At 37.5% G+C, this 22,429-nt stretch overlaps 1 protein-coding gene across 1 annotated transcript; it reads right to left on the bottom strand.

Moving 5' to 3' along the window:
- Nucleotides 1-1,539: 1,539 nt before the first annotated feature.
- LOC110582567 (cell surface glycoprotein CD200 receptor 1-like) lies at nt 1,540-14,335 on the bottom strand. The gene is made up of 9 exons (XM_044919889.1): nt 14,117-14,335; nt 13,780-13,924; nt 10,765-10,824; nt 7,689-8,009; nt 7,328-7,570; nt 4,872-4,901; nt 3,841-3,919; nt 3,256-3,301; nt 1,540-2,578 (listed from the first exon to the last, which is right to left on the bottom strand). Exons 1-9 carry the CDS (start codon nt 14,333-14,335, stop codon nt 2,510-2,512), a joined length of 1,212 nt encoding a protein of 403 aa, XP_044775824.1. The 3' UTR covers nt 1,540-2,509.
- Between the last annotated feature and the right edge of the window lie 8,094 nt (nt 14,336-22,429).

Genomic DNA, 22,429 nt, shown 5'->3' on the forward strand with positions numbered 1-22,429 from the left:
AGAGAACTTACCATTCACATGCAAGGAGTGCAATTGGCTGATGGCCTCCAGTTGTTAAGGCCTTCAGGATCCATCTCAGCTTTTGAGCTGAGGTCCTACACTTTCTAGCCAATAACTAAACATTTTGCCACTTGTGGTCATGAAAGATTCTTCTTAGAAACAATCTTTGCTCCAGGGTTTATCACTGGTTTGGCCAAGACTTTGACAGTTCTATATCTGGATCTGAGGCTCTTGTATCCTGCTTCCTCCCCTTTCCTTTCACAGGTTTCATTTAGATCAGTGTCATGGTCTGAAGACTTTCCCTCCCCTACCCTACTTCCTGCCCCTTTAATCTTTCACAAATATAACCCCTCTCTCCCAAATAACCTTTATTGCTCCTAACTCCATCTCAACCTCTGCTTCCTGGAGGACCTAACTGACACACCTGGTTCAGCTTCTAGATTTTTCTGATTCAACAGATCTAAAGTGGATTTGAGTAATCTATATAATTTTTTATTTCCCAACATGATTCTCATGTTTGACCACATTTAGCACCCCTGTAGGGGAAGATTTTAATGCATTTGTTTCCTGTGCAACATAATTTAACATTTAAAAACTATTTTGAAGTCTTTAAAGCGTCATTTATATGGCTGTTTGAGATATATTATCAAGTTAAGATGTAAACACAATTTTGCTTTTTTTTGTTTTTCAGTGATAGTTAAACAGATATTTTTGAACCCAGTTAACTATGAGCCTCATCCCACCCAGGGATGGATGAAGAATTAAGAAAAGGTAAAGGACACGGTTTGATGTCTATTGTTGTGCACTGCTTGGTAATATTTATATGGGGAAGTTTAATGTTTTGGGGGCTTAGCCAAGTGGTGTCAAATTGGTTTGGTCAAAATCATGTGCTAAATGTGATTAGATTAGTTTACCTCCAAAAGAAACTAAGAATCTTTTTAATGATAAAGCCTAGTGTAGCCAAAAATGTCTGGAGAGGGGAAAACATTGACAAAAGAGCTGTCTTAATTGTTTCACATGGCAAAATGGACAAATGAATGGATTTTGTTTTAATTTCTACCATGATGAAAATTTTTAATATTTTTCCTGCTATGGAAAAGCAGACTTATTTTTTTCATAAATTTTTATAAATAAAATATATTTTTCATAAGATTAAAAACAATTAATATACACATTCTTAATACTATATTCCACAGAAAAATTGAGGGCAAGGGTCATGTCATCCCTTGGCCATTCTCTTAGCACAGAGACCATATTTTATGGATACCCAAGTTCTTCCCCGTAATGCATATTTAGCTGCTTATATACTCAGTGAACATCTGTTATTTGCTAAATACCTCACAATAAAATGTACATCATAAAAATACACAATTTCAGTTTATCGTATATGAAAAACTATTAGGCATTAGCTATCAATCTCTATTGAGATATGAGTTCAGAAAGTAATTCCTCACATGTGTTCCCTCTCTCTTATTCCTGCTTTCTCATCAACATGACAGGAAAACATAAATCCAGTTTTGTCAAATAGTGTAATTTTTATTATAATCTTACATCACATTAGTTAACTGGTTGATTAAAAACAAGAGGTGGGAATCTTGCAGATATTAAAATAACAGTATATGGAAAGGCACATTCAAACATGGTTGAAGGGAATGTCAATTGATACAATTGGACATATCAATCAATAAAAAATGCACAAACCCTTTTGACCTGAAATTCCACTCAGGGAAATTATTCTATAAATATACTTAAACAAATATAAAGAGATCTATCCACAAGAAACATTCTATGTGGTATTGTTTATAATACCAAAACAAACAAATAAAACTTAAAACAATCTAAATGTCTACCACTAGGACTGTAGTTAATTAAATTATGACATAACCATACAATGGAATTTTATAACCATTAAAAAGAATGAGGTAGCTCTGCTTGTATTGATATAAAAGATCTTCAAGACCTATCATATTATTAGCTTTCTATAAGTGCAGAAGAGCATCATGATATGTTCCCATTTGTGTCTTGACAAGGATATGTGTTTATATATGTAAATAGACTTATGAATGCACACCCATACCTTGGTGTACAGATATATATACATAAAATTTTCTGGAAGAATACATAAAATATGTTGATTCTTCCTTCTGCAGAGTTCTTTCTTGAAGAAATTCAGTTTTCATTATCTACTATACTAAACAATTTGAATATTTTATCATAGCATTTGCTTTCTTTGTAATAATATCAGTTCTTCAGAGAACTAGCTAATAGCAGCTAACATCCTAAAATTTTAATATATAAGGATATGTATGAAAACCTTTTTAAAATCTCTATCTTCTCAGAATCCTTGAAAAGCTAATTCCAAAATAGGTTTTCCATACTAGAACTCTAAGAAAATCAAAATAGTAGTCCTGCTGTATCTTTATTCATTTGTTCTGTTGCTAGATTCCAATAACTTATGAAGTATGGAGACACAGCCCATCAACTTCATTTTGTAAAACCTGAAACCTCTTCACTTGCTCACAGTATCATAGAGTGGATTGTTCTTCTCTGTGTAGCTGGCATAAGGCTGCATTTCCTCCTAAGAAAGAACTCAAAGTCAAAATCAATTCAAAAAAGCTGGAAGTCATCAACCACTTATGTTTTTCTCACAGGTGCCCCCAGATTTAGTATCTACAAGAGTGCTTATATTTGTGTCTCTGGGCTTACATGGCCGTAAGAGAAAGACTGTTTTCTATTATTTTGTCAAAAAATTTATTGATTATTTAAGTTTCAGTGTGAGATGATAATGTTGCGTGACAGTAGGAATGGAGAAGAATGAAGTAACATGAGAGGTATTTCAAAGGACAGGGTCAAAGACTTGGTAAGGTACTGGCTATGAGATTATGGAGCAGAAGAGGATTTAAAAGCAAGTAAGAGGGAAATGATGATGATATGGAGAAAGGGAAGTCAAGAACTGGCGATGGTTTCATGGGGGAGGAAAGACCAATTCAGTTTCTCCAAACATTATAGTCCAAATTTGGCAAACATGTGTTTTGTAAGATCCAGTTCTTGAAATGAAAATATTGCTTGGAATGTGTATAAATAGTATAAGGTAGATAATTAATAAAACACGTACACCTGAGTACTAGCATTATGAAATTAGAATTTTTGCTTTTTAATTAAAATACTAATATTGAGGCAAATTACAAATTGCATGGCTATATTTTCACTTTGAGGCTTGAAAGTTTGCAAATATTCTTTTTAATGTTATCTTACCTCCTCAACAACTGAAGTAGCTTCCATTTTTTTTAATTTGCATTTTCTGCAAAAATAAAAATAAGCTGGAGTGAATGTAGAAAACATCATTATTTAATGAAAAATGGGAAAACAAAACAGTATATTATTGACAAGGGTGGTTCATTTTTGATAGAAGCCATAATAAAGCAGAAAAGAATTACCAGAAATAAGAATGTTACTTGTAGTTAATACACCTAAATGACATAATTCTGGATATGGGGAGAGGAGTGAAATTATGCAACAGAAGCATGATATATGGAATAAATGTGACACATCCTTATTGGTACATAATATGAATTATTGTAATTCTTTTCTCAAATACAAATTAGCATACAATGTCTCTACCAGGATCTTGCCCTAAATGGCCTATTTCACTATGCTTGCATGGCTAAGTAACCAAGCAAAAATCCCTCTTGTCATTTAAAGTAGTCCAAATCTAACACCTTTAGGACACACTTTTTGATTATGGGAGAGTTGATGTTAACATATTAATTTTAGCCCATCAATTCCATATATCTGACCCCGTCTAGCCCAATTAAACTAAGAAAAAACATCACTCAATACCTGCAGCAATCGATTTTCAAAATGGATCCCACAATGAATCCCACAATGATCAAGGTAATCAAAATAGAGGAGGTGATAGCTAAAATAGTTAATTTCAGTGGTGATTGGTCACCTGTAAATATAGACACAAAAATATATGGTTTAACTCTGGTGCATCCAGATAATGGAATATTATTTAGCACTAAAAAGAAATGAGCTTCATGAAAAGACGTGGAGGAAATTTAAATGCATATTACTCAGTGAAAGCAGCCAATCTGACACTGCTACATTCTGTATGATTCCAATTATATAGACATTCTGGAAAAAGCAAAACTATGGAGACAGTGTGAAGATCAGGGGTTGCTAGAGGTTAGGGTAGAGGGAAGAATGAGTAACTGGAGCATAGAGGACCTTTAGATAGTGAAACTACTCCATGGGAAGCTACAATGGTGGATATATGCTACTTCTACATTTGCTAAAACTCATAGAATGTACACCTAGAGTGAACCATAATGTAAATTACAAACTTCGGGTGATAATGTTGTGATAATATAGGTTCATCAGTTCTCACAAATATACCAGTATGGCATGGGTGATGTAGAGAGAGGGGGAGACCGTGCATGTGTTGGGGCAGGGGTAATATGGGAACTCTCTGCACTTTCCACTCAATTTTGCTGTGAACCTAAAACTGCTCTAAAAACTAAAGTCTATTAAATATATATACACATATATATATGTAACTAAATAAATGTTCAAGGATGTCTCAGAGTTCATGAAGTTCACTTCTGTGATTTTATTTTAAACAGTTTTGACTCATTAATAGTTCAAATCATTGTTATAATAAAATTGCTTTATTAATTCTGATTCTAGGGTGTTTAGCAAGACATCATCCCAAGTCAAAGTTTTGGGGCTTTAAGGATTTATGAATGATGAATTCCTACAGGAGAGATGTGCAGACTAAATTTCTCAGTTACAGTAATAGCAGGGTGTTTCTCATCTCCAATATTCAGAAGTAAATGGGGAATTGTAAAAAAGGTAATTGGAAAAACAACCTAATTCTGAAGTCACCTTTCTTCCAGGTCCTTGAAACTGACATGAATGCATGGCAGCAACTTTCAATTATTTATTAACTCTGGCAGCAATATAAAGCTCAGTCTGACAAGAGAAGTCAACAAAGGAATTGCCAGCTCTGGGAATCAGTGGTTCTAAGACCTTGTTCCTGCTGTACCCTGAATTGGGCTGAGGGCAACAGATGGAGGTAAGTGGAAGCTAAGCAGGCTGGCGTCCTCTCCCTCCACATTCCTTCAACAGTTTGTTTTTAAACATTGCATTTCTGTGTCTTTTATTTGAAAAAGAAAAAATTGTTTTACAGTTAAAATCAACAACATTGTCTTGAAATCCCCTCTTTCAAATTAATGCACTTTCTTTCATTGGAAGTATAGCCACAGAGGCTGAGGATCTGCCCTGCAAAGAGACAGGAAGGAGACCCCAGCACTGGCTGAGAGTGAATGAGACAGTCCCTTAAGTCTGAGCATCCATAAACATGACATCATATTGTAATACCAGGTGGTCAGATTGCATACATAAGCAGAGCACAATTAGTCTCCTCAGTATATAATACTAAAATCTTTTTTTTAAATCAGCTTAACAGTGGATATTGGAAAATGGTGGTTTAAAGACATGGATTTTTCTCTTCTCTCTTCTTAAACTTTACTAAATTATCAGTAGGAAAATTTTCTAAGTATAGACTTTCTAAATATAGACAACGAACATGGATGAAGATAAGCAGATGAAAAATTTCAACTTGTTCTTAGGTGAAAAATGTACAGAAGAAGGCAAATAATTTACAGTAGAATAAGTAAGAATCTTAGTGTCCATAGCACACCAAGAAGACTCTAGAATAGGAAAGGTCAAATATATAAAAAGGGGCAAATGGGGGGTGAAGTGTAAGTTAAAAGTTGGAAGCCTTTTTGAAGGTCTGTATTAAGAAGAGGTAGGCTGCCAAGTCCACTCCCACCCTGTGCAGCCAGGTCACTTCACCTTCCTCAAACAGCAGGAAACAGGAAGTTTGCCCAGAAAAGGTGAACGGGAAAGATTCCAGAGTCAAGGATCCAGACATAATGGAGGGTGGAGAGGAAGTACCAGACTGAAGAGAGGTATTAAAGAAAAGTCTGAGTTCTGAACAGTCTCTCTCTCTCTCTCTCACACACACACACACGCACACACACACGCGCGCGCACACACACACACCTCTTCTTCTCTGCTCCCATAACACTAATAGTCAAGGTTATCCCTCTTAGACAATAGACTGGAGAGTTATTTTCTGCAGAACCTGAAAAGCCTCAGAGAAAGAATTTCAGATAACTAAAGAATCCGTATCTAAAAATTGTTTTTTCATTTACCTCCTTTCAGACTATTGAAGCTAACTAGTTGACAGGACCACCCACAGATAACATAGCTTCCAATCAGTTCATTTTTGAAAGTTCACTTTGAAATGAATGGATAACCAAGGATTACCAGAGAGTAAAGGAAAGCTTCATGCATAAAACAAAGAGATTAAAACTAGTAAATGTCTGGAAGGCAGAAGGAACTCAGATTAAACAGACATGGAATCAAGCAGAGCACTGTGGGAAAGAATGCCCAGGACAATCGTTGTGCAGCAGGTCTAGTGACTGCCCAGGCCAGATTAGAACAGAGTATGTAAAACTCAAGAAGGGATGTCTTCAAAAAAAAAAAAAAAAAACAGAACTGATGGATTACCCAATAAATTTGACCATGTGGAAAGTAGGATTAATAGGGGTTTTCTAATTTTGTCACTGAGCTTAATGATAATTAACAATAAGTACATATTTTTTTTAAGATTTTATTTATTTATTTGAGAGAGAGAGTGAGAGAGAGCACGAGAGGGGAGAGGGTCAGAGGGAGAAGCAGACTCCCCGCTGAGCAGGGAGGCCGATGAGGGACTCGATCCCAGGACTCTGGGATCATGACCTGATCCGAAGGCAGTCGCTTAACCAACTGAGCCACCAAGACACCCCATAAGTACATATATTTTTAAGGAAACTAAAGAGTAAAGTTTAAATCAATCACAGAGACTACTATAATATATCTAAGAAATTATAGGAAGAACCTGGAGAAGAAAATCCCACCAAACTAAAAATCTGTGAAGAAAATGTATGAGTGACTTGATCCTACTTCTAAATGCACAAAGATTTCTTTAAAAATACAATTTAGTCTTCTCCTAAAACCAGAAGTATTAATTTAAAAGTACACTACTCAAGCCAACTTACTACTTGTATAGAGTGGACATTAAATTATTAAATTATTTTTCATTTCACTTTATTAAATAATAAACTTCGCTCTGAAATATGGCTTTAAGGAGGAGAAGGACATAAAAAAGAGGGTGGGGAGATTATGCTTGAGAGAAATTCTCTGCACACTCCTGTTTCATTCGCCTGTAACTTCTCTGAAAGAATGAACATATCAAGCAAAAACTGGAATTACTAACCTGGATTCAGCTCTAAGGACACAGTCTTGTTGCCGGTCACGTGGGAGACAGAGCAGGACACGTTAGACACCTGGCGGTCCTCCCAGTGGCATGTACTCAGGACGGTCACTGTGCCATTGCCCAACTGTTGTTCCGCAGTGTGACAGTCTCCCCCTGGGGTCCAGGAGATCTGTGCAGCTGGCTTCCCTGCAGCCCTGCACACCAGGGTTCCATTGCTGCCTCGAAACAGGGTCACCTCGGGGGGGCACTGCAGAGATGCAGGGGAAATGCTTCAGGCTTAACACATGGGGTATGGAATAGAGAGAGATTTGGTTCAGTCCCAGATCTGCTTCTCTGACGTACCACAATATGTCATGCTCCTTACCTAACACTTGGAGGTGATATCCAAAACCAAAATTCCCATCAGGTGCGGCCACTTCACACCTGTAATATCCATCATGAGTGGTGGCCACGGGATCAATCTGAAGGGCAGGATTCTGATCGGGTCTGGACTCCCAGGATATTCTCTCGTCGGTACAGTTCCTTTCACTGGTCTCATTGTTATCTCTCCTGTAGGCTCTAATGCAGGAAGGCTTGTCTCTGAGGTTTATTTCCCACCTTATTATCAGCACATTGGTTAAGCCGACAGGAGGGCAAGTGAGCACAGCCTTTGTAGCCACAGGTACAGACTGAGAAGTGTTAGCTGGACACACACACAAGGAGAAAGAAAAGAAAAGCTTGATAAAAAACTTCAGGTGTTAAATTTTCCACAACATATTACATAAAGTAGTACTAGAACACGACTTTGCTGGTGATCCTATCCCAAAATATTAGGCTTACATAAAAAATTAAACATGAACCAAATGGTATATAACACATTAAACCTAATCCAAAGATGAAACCATTTGTCTCCTATATTCTGTGTTATTAGATAAACTTTATTTATTATATGTATGAGAAATATTTTAAGGGTCTAAAATCGCTTCAGAAGTTCTGTATAAAACAAACAAGAAAACACAATTTAAATTAAAGGACAAAGTCATCTAAATCTAATCTTTTGGTAGTAGAAATTATTAGATTTATCTTACAACTGGTTCTCCTCAGGACAGAAAGTGGAAAAATTGATGATGTGGTTTTCTCCTCCTAAGTTTTGATCGGAGAGACTAAATCAGTAATATCAGAATGAAATGCCTATCCCGAAGGGTGCCACTTCGGACAAACATAAATAAAAAGCATAAGATGGCATTCAGGTTGAACAAACTGGACTTTTTAAAGCTACTTTTTATTTGGAGAATCACAAAGTCAGTAAAACCAACAGATCTTCCTTCCTTCCTACTGAGTCACACATATACTGCCAAACAGTCCCACTATGAACTTTGCTCACAGATGTTGTTTCTATACATTCTACCTAATTATGAGGATTAAATGAAGAAGTTCACTGCTTTTGCCCATCGTTAATGTAAAAGTAAAGCCCTGCAACCTATGATTTTTCTCCAATATAGAAGCCTCAGCTCTCCCATAAACACACATAATGCATCCATGACTGGGAGGGCTTTGCTGAGAAAGGATTAGGGGCATCAGGTACCACATACTGTAACCCAGGAGAATGGCGGGGAGCTCATCACTTTAACGTGAGCAGAACAAGCTGTGGGGGGCTAAGTTGTTATGTGGGTGAACCTCGTTGTGCTAAACTGTGTATGTGAGGTCTCTCCTCTCCTCTTCTGTATCACTTGCCTCTTCTGTGATGGACTCAAGACCTTGCACTTCACAGCCAAATCAAGATCCCACAACTGCAGGAAGCAAGTGGGGGTGGATTTTAGAGCAGATCTGAGAGGCAGTTAAATCCATGCTCCTTCCACCACTGCAGGTGGCTTCCCACCCTAGGCAACCTGGCCAAGGCTCAGAGGCCAGCAGCAACATAGCTGCTTGGAGAACAGCTAGGGCTGGGTGTGGGTGAGCACACATGTGCCCAAGGGCAGGAGGCTGAAGATGAACGCAGAAAGAGAAGAGGCTGGTGAGGAGCATGTTGTGAGTGCTCTCTGTTTGCACTTCAGCTTGTGAACAGTCTAAGGCTTTAATATTTTGCCTGATACTTATTCTCAAGATCTGACTCTATTATTTTAAAGGAACCTACGAGCTGATCAATTAAACATATGCATTTTAACAAGGGCACAGTCTCCAGTGAAGTAGCTCCATCAGTGAGGATCCCAAGCACCATGGGTAGTCTCTGTTCTTTCACCTTGCTCTGCTCTATGACCCTCCAGCAATCCCCCTTCACCTACAATGAGACTTCTTATGTGATTGCTGTTATTCGCCCTTTCCAATCCTCTTCTTTCTCTTTTCATACCTGTTGTGATCATTTGCCAATGGCCAGTCACTCCCGCACACTCAGTGGGTTGGCACCTGTCCAACAAATATAATCTCCACACACCCTGTGATCAGCTATGGCGATTTCACCTCCAGCTTCACAGAGGGACAGTGGGTAGATTCTCATATTTGCTCCAGAACGAGCAGTTGATGTCCCAGCGTTGCTGCATCCTGTGTCTGTGAGTACCCCCCAGTCTCCTGCAGCCTTCTGCACACAAATCCCTTTTCCTTTCTGTTCTCACTGCCTCACCCTAGCTTAAGACCCCATCACCACACACCTGGATCACTACAGAAGCCTACCACCATCTGTCTCTCTCTCGAAACTCTCCTCTCCTCAGTCCATACCTTACCTTGCAGCCAGGTACATGATTCTGTAACCCAGGGGTGACCCTCTCCACTCTGACACCCTTTGGAGATCTCTCACTGCCTGAAGACAACACTTACATGTCTTTGTACTGGCTTTGAAAGCCCTCTTTTTCACATTGACTCACCTTGGCAACCTTATCATGCCTGTGTCACCCCAACACTTCAAAAAGGAAACAGCAAGCACAAGTGCCTATCTAGGTCTTCCCTCAATGGTTCTTGGAGTCTGGGATGCCTACACAGCACCCTCTGTCTATGAAAATGCTCCTCTTCCTTCAAGAGCCAGTTCACATGCTGCATCCTCCTGAAGCCTTCTCAGAGCCTTGGTGCTCTCTCTCCCTCCTCTACATCCCCGGCACACCTGATGTGAGGGCTTATCTCCTCTATTTTACAGGGTATCTGTGCTTATTTCTGGGTTCCCCCACAAAACTGAACCCCTTTAGGGCGCCTTGGCAGTCTAGCTCACCTTGCTCATCTCTGTGCTCCCCACAAAGCCTGGCACAGTGCCTGATAGAGAGAGCTCCATAATCTTCCCATGGAAGAACTGCTTTGGGGGAGGAGGACCGGGGTCATTCAGGGTCCCCCACACCACAGCATTCAGATCACCATACTCTTCAACTGGGCTCAAGGCTGGCCCCCTGACCAGACCATCAACTACGTTTCTAAGGAAGTTCCACACTTCCTCCCTTTAGTTCTGGCTTCTAGAAAAAAATTAAAAAGCATATTACCTTCCACAGGAGGTGTGAGCCTGCTCTGCTTTCCTTCCACAGATGACCTATTTGTTGTAGCTAGAAAATATTCAAAGAAAAGTAAATGAAATCAATTTTAGGTGCCTAAATGGAGTGCAAGCCACTATGTATCCACAAATCGTACAGACACCATGATAGAAAATCAGTTAACTGTAACTAAATTCCACAAAAAGCTTTGCAAAACAGAAATTAGAAGTTATTTCATCAAGTGGAAAAACATGTTAACACTTGAAAATTATGTTAGAAACCCTTAATCAATTATTCCATTTATGGGACACCATACTGTATACTTGACAACAGTTTTGTACAAGGTAGCCTGACTCCATCACTTTCTTAATCATAGTGGATTGGTCCATCATGGGTACCTCACATGAGCTGGGCTGAGTATAGTGCTTTCTAGACATGACACCCCCAGATTAAAGTTGCTTGATTCAGTTGTGAGCACCTCACCCAGATGCCAATCAGATTACTTTCTCAAGAATTTTGGAACCAGTTTGAGAAGAAGGGTTCATCCCTCTTTTTCCCTCATTTTTCCTACTGCGATGGCTAATTTTATGTGTCACCTTGGTTAGGCCATGGCTCCTCACTATTTAGTTAAACAGTATCCTAGATGTGTCTGTGAAAGTATTTTTTAGATGAGATTTACACTTAAATCAGTAGACTTTGAGTAAAACAAAACCCTCCAAAATGTGGGTAGGCCTCATCCAATCAGTTGAAGACCTTAGTAGAAAAAGACTGACCTTTTTTTTTTTTTAAAGATTTTACTTATTTATTTGACAGAGAGAGACACAGAGAGAGAGGGAACACAAGCAGGGGGAGTGGGGGAGGGAGAAGCAGGCTTCCCGCCGAGCAGGGAGCCCGATGTGGGACTCGATCCCAGGATCCTGGGATCATGACCTGAGCCGAAGGCAGACGCTTAACGACTGAGCCACCCAGGCGCCCAAGACTGACTTTCTTGAAAAAGGAATTCTGCCAGCACACTGCCTGCAGATTCAAACTACAACTAACTGTTCCTTGGGTCTTCAGGCTGCTGGCCCACTCTGCAGATTTTGGATTCACCAAGCCTCCACAATCATGTGAGCCAATTCTTTAAAATAAATATTTCTCTAGATACATTGATAGATAGATAGATAGATAGATAGATAGATAGATAGATAGGTAGATAGATAGATAGAGAGAGAGAGAGATGATAGATGATGATAGATAGATGATAGATAGATAGATAGATAGATAGATAGATAGATAGATAGATAGATGATAGATAGATAGATGATAGATAGATAGATTAGATAGATCTCTCATTGTTCTGTTTCTCCTAGGAACCCTGACTAATACATCTACCTTCTGAAGAATGAAGCAGAAACAGAGAGAGAAGTGACATTCTTCACCTAGCTCAAGTTTCTGTGTATAGTTCCTGAGATCAACATGTATTCCTTTCCTTGCGTTCTGTAGAGTTACTGACAATCAAATAGTTCTAATCTACTTCAGACTTGGTTTCTGAGAATTCCCATTTAAGTATTGTTTTTTTAAAAAAAAACAACAATGAAATATAATACTTCTATGATTTAAGAGCCTAATAAAGTTCTTCCTCTGGGTTTATAAGACCACCATTTAATAAGCATTTTATGAGTCCTCTGTTTATAAAAATGTACTTCTTGCTTCCCATTCTAATTATGTACCCAATTCTACCACATTAAAAAATAAACAAAGAAATTCACTAAAGGTCTAAGAAGTAAGCATAGTTAGGCCTCTAAAATAATTAGGCTTTTTTAGGCAAGTAAGTTGTATTGGCTTGGTCTGGAAAGAAGGCAAAGAATGAAGTTGTGGGGCACCTGGGGGACTCAGTCGGTTAAGCGTCTGCCTTCAGCCCAGGTCATGATCCTGGAGTTCCGGGATCCAGTCCTGCAGTGGGCTCCCTGCTCAGCGGAGAGCCTGCTCCTCCCTCTGCCCCTCACCCTGCTCATGCACTCTCTGTCTCTCAAATAAATGAATAAAATCTTTTTTGAAAAATGAAGTTGTAACAATTAAATTTAGCTCGTATTGGGCTCAAGAATCTATTCCAGAAACAGATAAGTCAGAGCTGACCTCAGAGGGCTTACTGAAATCGAGCTATAACTTAGATATTCTAGATTTTAAAAGCTCTTTTATAACACAGTATAACTTAGCCTTTCCAGACCTCTCCCATCCTATCACACCCGGCTTCTTAGAGGTCTAAGGTCTGACAGTTTCTTCCTTTGTCAAATTCACCAACAACCAAGACTAAGGGTTTATAATGAGAGAAAATTTAGGATGCAGGTAGTTTTGATGATGGTATTGTAGTTTCCATTTGGAAGTGTCAAAAGGAAATTTCTAAGTTGTATTAGGAATAAGGGATAGAAGAAAGGTGGGCTGCGGGTACTGGAAGAGAAAAATCAAAAACTGCAAACTTTTTCCATAAAGGGCCAAAGAGTAAACATTTGAGGTTTTGCAGTCCATATGGTCTCCATTGAAAGTATTCAATCCTACGATGGCAGCAAGAAAGCAGCCATATATAATACATAAGTCAGTGGGCATGGCTTTTTTCCAATAAAATTTTAATTATAAAAATGAGCTGGCTGGATTTTGCCCATGAGCGATAGTTTACTGACTCTTGATTTAAAGTATAGTGTTTGAAAACTTCATTCAAATCAGTTATGAAGACATCAGTTAATGCCAGACCAGGTTCTTCTAATAGAATCCTATACTATCCAGACACGACTTTAGTTATATCTGATAAGAACGAAGTTGCAGATATTCCCAGACAAGATATCTGCAACCTCTCATGTCAGAGATAAATCTCACAAGTCGGAATGTACTCTTAGGTGTGCAAAAGGATTGTTTTCAGAAGAGAAGAAAATGCTTATTTTCACAAATATTCCTCTAATTACTTTTATGATACTGGAAATACTTTTTAAACTTTGTTAATTGTTGATATATGAGTCCTTTCGTTTTATTATCTCCACTGCAGCTAGTTGCCATGGAATGCTGATTTCATATCAAGTATCTTCATTGAAAATAGAAAGCGTTCTTGTCCAGTCTTGCTTGAAGCTTCATGTACACCAAAGTAGTAAAACAAATGTGTCAACCTTCTGACCAATGGTGCCGTGATTTCTTTATTTATCTGAAACCAAATTTTCTTTAAAGTTCAGAAAGATTATACTGTTACATTGTTAACATCAGAGGTCTAATTTAACACTTTCACAATGTACATATATATAGACAGAAACAAACGTGAATTGTGTTTTTTAAAATATATTTATAGTAGAAAAGTAAATTAATGACTCATTAGATTAGTCACCTAGGGCTGCCTTACTCTAAGACGACCAACGTGGTCACATAAAACAACAGAAATGTATTCGCGTCTATTTCTGGAAGCCAGGAGTCTGAAACTAAGATGGCAGCAGGGCTGTGTTCCTTCCAACAGCTCTAGGAAGAATCCTCCGTGCTTCTTCCAGCTTTTGGTGGCAGCTAGCAATCCTTGGTATTCTTTGGCTTGTAGATGTGTCATTTCAATCTCTGCGTCTATCTTCATATCGCCTCTCCCTGTGTCCTCTCCTTTTCTCTTCACTTCTAAGAACTCTTGTCATTGGATTTAGGGCCCACTCTCATCCAGGATGATCTCATCTCAAGCGCTTTAACTTAATTACATCTTTAAAGACCCTTTTTCTAAATGCAGCCACATTCACAAGTTTCAGCTGTATATTTCTTTGGGGGGGAACACCATTCAACCCACCATTCTTGGGGGGCACCATTGTTGCATTGTTTCCAACCTTTAGATTTATAGTTTATATAATTATTTTACTTATTTTATTCTGTAGTTGACCAGGAATCTAATTTTTCTAGATGGCGAATAATTGAGTGAAATTAGAAAGCATATTTATAAGTCCAGGAATGCATTTTGAAGTCACCGGAATTATTTTTCAATGAAGTGAGGTATATAACAAAAATAAAAATTTAAAATATAAAGAAAAAGTTAACTATAATGGCAACTTTGGGCGACAGTACGGCTGAGTGGGGAACACAGACAATAAATTACTAATATCAGCTAAGACCTATTTTTTTAAACGCAATTCAAATATTGAATGAAAAATGTAACTTACATTTCAAAAATTGTATGAAAAAATTTTTTGTTTATTTTATTATGTTATGTTAGTCACCATACAGTACTTCATTAGTGTTTTGTTTTCATTTTAATTTATTATGTTATGTTATCATACATTACATCATTAGTTTTTCTTTTATTGTGTTATGTTAATCACCATATATTACATCATTAGTTTTTGATGTAGTGTTCCATGATTCATTGTTTGCGTATAACACCCAGTGAAAAATTTTTGACATGCCATTGGTTTGCTTAGTGATCACCATTCTTGAAAAAGATACTAAATAAGCACAGAAATAATTTTAGAGTGAAATATTTATGAACTCTTCATAAAACAAACAATATTATATTTAGACACTTTTAAACAAGAGTCTATAACTACATATAAGGCAATTCAAGTTCTTAACATAAAAACTGTACCAGCATCAAGTACGCTTCTAGTAGAATTATCATTAAAAGATGACCATTACCCAAACTGTAATTGGCCTTACCCATTTGCAGCTGCGTTAAGTTTCCTGGTGTCCCAGAACTTCGCACTCCTGCACGCACATACCCTGAAAAGACATATGCGGTGATCAGAAGAATACACATTAGTATTTTTCTGACTCCTAGGTAAAGTCACACTTTTTTCACATTCTTCAGGCCATTTTTGGATTGCGGTTGCCAATAAAAACATAAGTTATGACAGGCAATAAGTCTCAGGACAATTTGCCCCAGGATGAACTTTTGACTTGAACTTCCTACCTGTTTGGCATACCCCTGCTTTAGATCCAGAGTGTCTGTCACCACCCTCCTGTCTTTATATTCTAGTCACAGTATTTCTTATTCCTGGCTTATGTGCATTTACTTCACCTCCAATTGTGAAAGAAATGGTTTTACCATCCATTACAGGCTTTTCAGGCACCAGTGAGTAGGTCAAGAAACGCTAAGTGAAATAAGTCAAGCAGAGAAAGTCAATTATCATATGATTTCACTTATTTGTGGAAAATAGGGAATAGCATGGAGGACATTAGGAGAAGGAAGGGAAAAATGAAGGGGGAAAATTGGAGGGGGAGAGGAACTATGAGAGACTATGGACTCTGAGAAACAAACTGAGGGTTCTAGAGGGAAGGGGATTCGGGGGATGCGTTAGCCCGGTGATGGGTATTAAAGGAGGGCACGTACTGCACGGAGCACTGGGTGTTATATGAAAACAATGAATCATGGAACACTACATCAAAAACTAGTAATGTACTGTATGGGGACTAAGATAACATAAAAAAATTAAATTAAATTAAAAAAAGAAAGTTTAATAGTGATATGTTCATTGAGTGTTGGTGTGGAACAAAAAAGAATTTTCCTAAGCGTTGTTGAAATCATATCATATAGACAATGGTCTATTAAGTTCAAATTTTGTAAGGCAAGCTCTAAGTAGGAATTGCTAATAAACATTTTTTTTTTTTTTTTTTGAGCAGCAACTCCTGGCAAAGTACTCACCAAGCATAGAAACATCGTAATAAACAATGCCCTCTTCTCTCCAAGAGCTTAAGGTCCAGGCAAGGAAGCAGCTATTTATACAATTAGAAGGTAAAGTTTTCAGAGTGATGATAGAAACAAACATAATGTCCAGAAGTTAAAAAGAAAAAATGTTTAATTCTAAGAGAGCAAGGGTAAAAGATTAGGGAAGATTCTCTACAACAGGTGATATTTGGGCTGGATCTCAGTAGATGAGTTCTGCAGGGAGACAGAAGGAAATCTTTTTGCACACAGAAAGAAAGCCATTTAGAAGATAGAAAGCTACTTGGGATTTTCAAAGAATTACGAATAGTTCAGTGTTGCCATTAAGTGCAAAACAACAGATGTGTGATTAGAATGGAGGCTGGATGTTGGCAGGTTCTCACTGTGGAGGGCACAAAACTCCTAGAAAGTGTTCACAAGGAACGGATACACTTCTGGTGCATCTAGAGTGGATGTACCTGACTGGCAAATAGAAACATTTTAGGGTAAGATTTAGTGCACAGTATTTTTCTAGAGAAATTTTGAACCCACTGCTCCTCTGAGCTACTATTTTCTTTAATAAAAGAAAATGTTTTTAAAATAAGAAAAATTTTAAAATTGTTTTTAAAATAACAATTTTTGAGCATTTGCACAAGGAACAAATTTTGGGTAACTAGCATATGTTATTTATTTCAGCCTCCCCATAGTGACAAGTATTTTAATGTCATTTTACAGATAAAGAAATGTAGACTCATGGTGATGAAGCAGTTTGTCCAAGGCCACCCTGCTTGTAAGCTGCTCTAATTGCCCAATTATTCTTGTGCAAGTAGGTCCTACTACACTGAATAGAAACCAAGGGTTGGATCCTAAGAAATGCACTAGGATAAATATACTACCCAAATTAATCTAAATTAAGAGAGTCAAAGAAGCAAGTCCAAGCCATGTTTTGGGGGAAACACTGAGAGACAAAGGTCTGAAAGAGTATATCAAATGGCAAGAAAATAGAATCGGGATTATAATGGCATATGGACACAAGCATTATGAATTCTGGATCTGAATAGGAATAGGAATAGTTAAGCTAAGGAGGAGGGTTGGAGACAATTGCCGAAATTTGTGGGCCAAACTCATCACTCCCTCACTAGATTGTAAGCTCCATGAAGGCAGGGATTTTCATCTATGTTTTCCATTCCACATCCTCAGTGCTTAGAAGAGTGGTTTGCACAGCTGCCTGACATGTAGGTGGCTCAAGGTGGGTTAAAAAGATAAAGGTCAACACAGCCTTACAGCAAACTGTACTAAAGATATGGAGAGTTAGTTTACAGAAGCAGTACAAAGGTCTTATGGGAAGATGCTCATACATCATTCATGGTAAAAGAAAGGCAAATCAGAACTATGCAGAAATATCATTTCTCACCTATTAGACTGCCAAAGGCCAAAAATTTGACAATGTACTTTGGAGCTGTGTAGTGATAGGCATGCCGATATAATGCTGATGGGAATGTAGAATGTTACAACTTCAACAGAGGGAAATTTGGCAATATATAGCAAAATTACATATGCATTCCTCTTCTGACCCAGCAATACCAATTCTCAGAATCTATCCTAAAGATACACAGGCAACAGTACGAAAAGAATACATGAACAGGACCATTCATCACAACATTGTAATAGCAAGACTTTTAGAAATAACCCAATGGCCACTCATAGGGGATTAGTTTTCTAAACTATGGTACTTCCACGAAATGAAATATAATGAAACTCTTAAGAAGAATGAGGGATAGTTCTATAAACTATTATGAAGGGATCTCCAAGATATATTGTTAAGTAGAAAAAGTAGGATATACAAAATTGTATATAGTACACTACTGTTCATCTAAGCTATGATGGGAGGGGTGGGTGGGGGTGTGTGTGTGTGTGTGTGTGTGTGTGTGTGTGTGTTCTTTCTTTCCTTGCTTATAATTTCAGAACTAAATGGATGAAATAGGAACGGGTATAGAAATGATATGTCTCCGATTTTATAGATTTGACTTTGGAACTATGTAACCATTTTCCATAATTATAAAGCATAACTAAATTACTTGTAAACACTAAAATCACGAAGCAAAGTGAAACAAATGAACCTAACTGCTCATAGAATTTGTTGCATAACCACGTATAGAGCAGTTATTCCAACTGACTTTCAAAACACAGCAATTTGACTGTATGTCTCTAGTGGAATATAACTTAACCACAAAAATAATTGCAAAAAAAATCTTTACCTATTTTCAATAATTATACTGTCAGTGGTAGTGGACACTACACTGGAAAACTTCTGGCAGTTTTTTTTTTTTTAAGTCAAACATGTGCCCACCATACAACCTGACCATCCCAATCCTCGGTATTTACTCAAGAGAAATGAAAACATATGTCCACACAAAGACCTGTGCATGAATGCTCATAGCAGCTTCATTCACAACAGCCAAAAGCTGGACACAACCTAAATATCAATTAACAGATACATGGATAAATCGCCCGTATGATGGAATACTACTCAGCAACAAAAGGAACGCACAGCAACCTTGAGGATTCTCAAACTCATTCTGTTGTGTGAAACAAGCAGACACAAAGAGTATACACTATACACTACACAAAAAGAATGCTACTAAGATGAAATGTTAGCTCATCTGTCTGTGGTGCCAAACAGCAGATCAGTGGTTGCCTACAGATAGGGACAAAGGCAAGTATGAACTGCAAATATACCTGGAGGAATATTTGGGGAATAATGGGAATGTTCCGTATCTTGTTTGTGATGATTCACAGGAATATGTCAAAACTCATCAAACTGTACCTTTTAAATGGATGCAGTCAATGGTACATAAATTGCCCCTCAATTGAATTAAATACAGTATCAGAAACATCAGATTTTAACACACGTAACATTAGAACATGCATCCACACAAATAAACACAAAACAAAACACAAATGGAAAAACCCTTGACACTGAAAATAATGTTTAAAAAAATTTTCCCATCTAAGTCAAAAGCATCAGTAGAAGTAAGATTGCTTTGTGATTTTAGTACAAATGAAACCTCTTACTCACTTTGAGCACCAGAAGTTTCCTTTCCCAAATCGTCATTGTCATAAGCCTGAGCAAGCATACACCACCCACACAACAGACATTGTATGGGCATGACCGTGCAAAGCCATGCTCCAAAGGCTTCCTCCAGTGAGGGGGGCGGGGGAAGGCTCTCAGAAAGAGCACATGGTTTTTTTGTGAGGTTAAACAGTTTTTATCTATTCTCATATCCTGTGGTCTGCTGTGCTGTCCCGACTAAAAAAGTGAGAGATAGGCATTGTTGATATTTCACCACTCCCAATAAAAACCCCGGGTCAAGTAACTGCTAGTAACCTAATTAGAATGTGGATTATGCCATCCTCCAATAGTTACTAGGGTTGCTAAGATTCATGTATTATTTCCAGTGTGGGGGGATGGGAAACGAAAAAGTCAAGGATTTCTTGCCCTTTCATTTCTTTGCAGGTTCTTTGAGGAGAATGCAAACAAAGCAGTAAGGAGGCTAATACAATGAATTTTAAGCTAAAATAATGCTTAACTGGGGGCAAAACTGGAGCCTAAAGTATTTGCTATGCTCTAATAAGATGCCCATATATCTGCAAAAGAGAATCATGTGGTATAGTTCCATTTTTACATCTCTTTTGACATTTCTTTACAGAACTTGGGGCCTCTAAGCTAATAACTAACTAGAAGTCATTCTTATTGCTTATTATGGTCTTTCCATCTTCACTTGTCATCTTTATTGTTATATAACATTGAATGAATTCACCACTTTGAAAAAAAAACAGAATACAGAATACATTGAAATACATTTCAATACATTGAGATCTATGGAAATATCCTAATGTTTTTCATAAGGAAAATCAAGAAATAGAATTATTTCATTCTACATTTGATGTTTCAAGCTTTCAAACTTCAAAACTCTACAAGTTATTATAACAAATATAGTGCTAGACAATTTTGGATTAGCAATGGCTGCAAAATACAAGAGATATGAGTTTTATTTCTCACTCTGCTTCTCTTCTGAATCATTTTAGATAATTAAATGAATCCATACGCTCTAGGTTTCCCCTCTGCAAAACATAGACTCTCATTCTTAAATTAATGAATGAGGAATAACTCATGAAAGGTATTCAAAGCACATTACAGACTGAGGTATTAAACCCAGTTATAAAGAAGCAGTACAGCTCACTTAAAGATTCAAGGTTTCATTTAAAATAAATGCAACTTTGAGGCTGAGATCTTAATCACACAAAGACCTGGAAACTCAAATTACACTGCTAGAACAACCTTTATTTAGCTACACTAAGCACATAACTTTCTCTAATCAACAGTATGGTAAAGTCAGTACAATACAGAAACCTTTACTTTCAACCTTTACTTCTGCCTCCAGAAAGCTTTAAATACCAAACTTAACATTTTAGTTAGTGAATGTTCGTATTGCATTTTATAAAACCGCATCTTGCAGATGTAGGTTAGACATAAAGTATTATTTCCCAACAATTACGAATGAATTCAAGCAAGAAGTTGTGGAATTAAATTGTGTCCTTTTTCACAGATTCTGAAAAGAAATTGTCACCCAAATAGGCTATATTTCTTCCTCTAATGCAGCGGTTTTCACATTGGGATCTAAGAATTATGAAAGTCCATGATAGCCAACCAAAAAAAAAAAAAAAATCCATGAACTTTGTAACTTTTGGAGGAGGGAGCCTAAATTATAATTTTATTTCTGATATATAATTTAAAAGCAGTATTACCCTGTAGGAATAATTGAAAGCATCACCAATTCTCTCCAAAATGTTGTTATTTATAAATAGCAAATGGGAATGCTTGAAATAAAAGACTCATGTGAATCTTTTCTCTACTAAAGCTGCCTGAAGCTTAATGCATTAATTTTATGATAAATTTTGAAATAAAGGAAATGTATTCTGCCTTCTAAGATTATGATCAGATTATGATCACTAGTAGTTTTCATCCAAATGGCACCTGAGTGACCCCCTATCAGGTATATTAGAACTTTTGGACTGGTGGAGGGCAACTAGAAGCTATATTAATAGTCATTTATTCAATTACAGTAGCTAGGCACTTAATAAATGTCTATTTATCATGGAGTTTCAGTGTACTGGGAACAATAAACATTAATCAAATAAACAAATAATTATGTGAAATTGCAATAGCAATAAATGAATAGTGTGAAAAATGTACCCTGAGCAACTTATCCTAGTCTTGAGGTGGTGGACAGCCCCTAAGGTGGTTCCCAATGTTCTCTCTTCCTGATATTCATGTCTGTAAAACTCCCTCCTCTTGACTGTAGGTTGGACTCACTCATTCACTTAATGAATAGAATATAGCAAAAGTGATGGATGTCAGTGTCAAGAGTCGGTTATAAAAAGACTGTGGTTTCTATCCCAGTATGCTTTTGCTCGCTCGCTCTCTCTCTCTCTCCCCCAGCTTGGGTCACTGCAAGAAAATAAATATTTGTTTGGGGGCAATTTATTATGTAACAATAGGTAACTAATACAAGATCCAATAGACAAGAAACCAATAATAAAAGAGAGAGAGGGAAGGATATTCTAAATAAAAGTACTATTATGTGCAGACAACACGCGTCTGAAGGGACTATAGAAAACAAGGATCTGGAGACCCAGGGCTGGGCACCTGGGTGATGTAGTTGGTTAAGCACTGGATTCTTGGTTGGTTAAGCACTGGACTCTTGGTTTCAGCCAAGAGTCATGATCTCAGGGTCATGATCTCAGGGATCATCGGGCTCTGCCCTCAGTGAGGAGTCTCCTTAGGTTTCTCTCTCCCTCTCCCTCTGCTCCTCCGACCACCCCTCCATGCTGTCTCTCAAATAAACAAATAAATATTAACAAAAAGAGAAAAGGAAAAGAAAGAAAGAAAGAAAGAAGAAAGAGAGAGAGAGAAAGGAAGAAAGAAAGAAGAAAGAAAGAAAGAAAGAAAGAAAGAAAGAAAGAAAGAAAGAAAGAAAGAAAGAA

The sequence above is a fragment of the Neomonachus schauinslandi genome, chromosome 1 (assembly GCF_002201575.2).
Source record: "Neomonachus schauinslandi chromosome 1, ASM220157v2, whole genome shotgun sequence".
Lineage (NCBI taxonomy): Eukaryota > Metazoa > Chordata > Mammalia > Carnivora > Phocidae > Neomonachus > Neomonachus schauinslandi.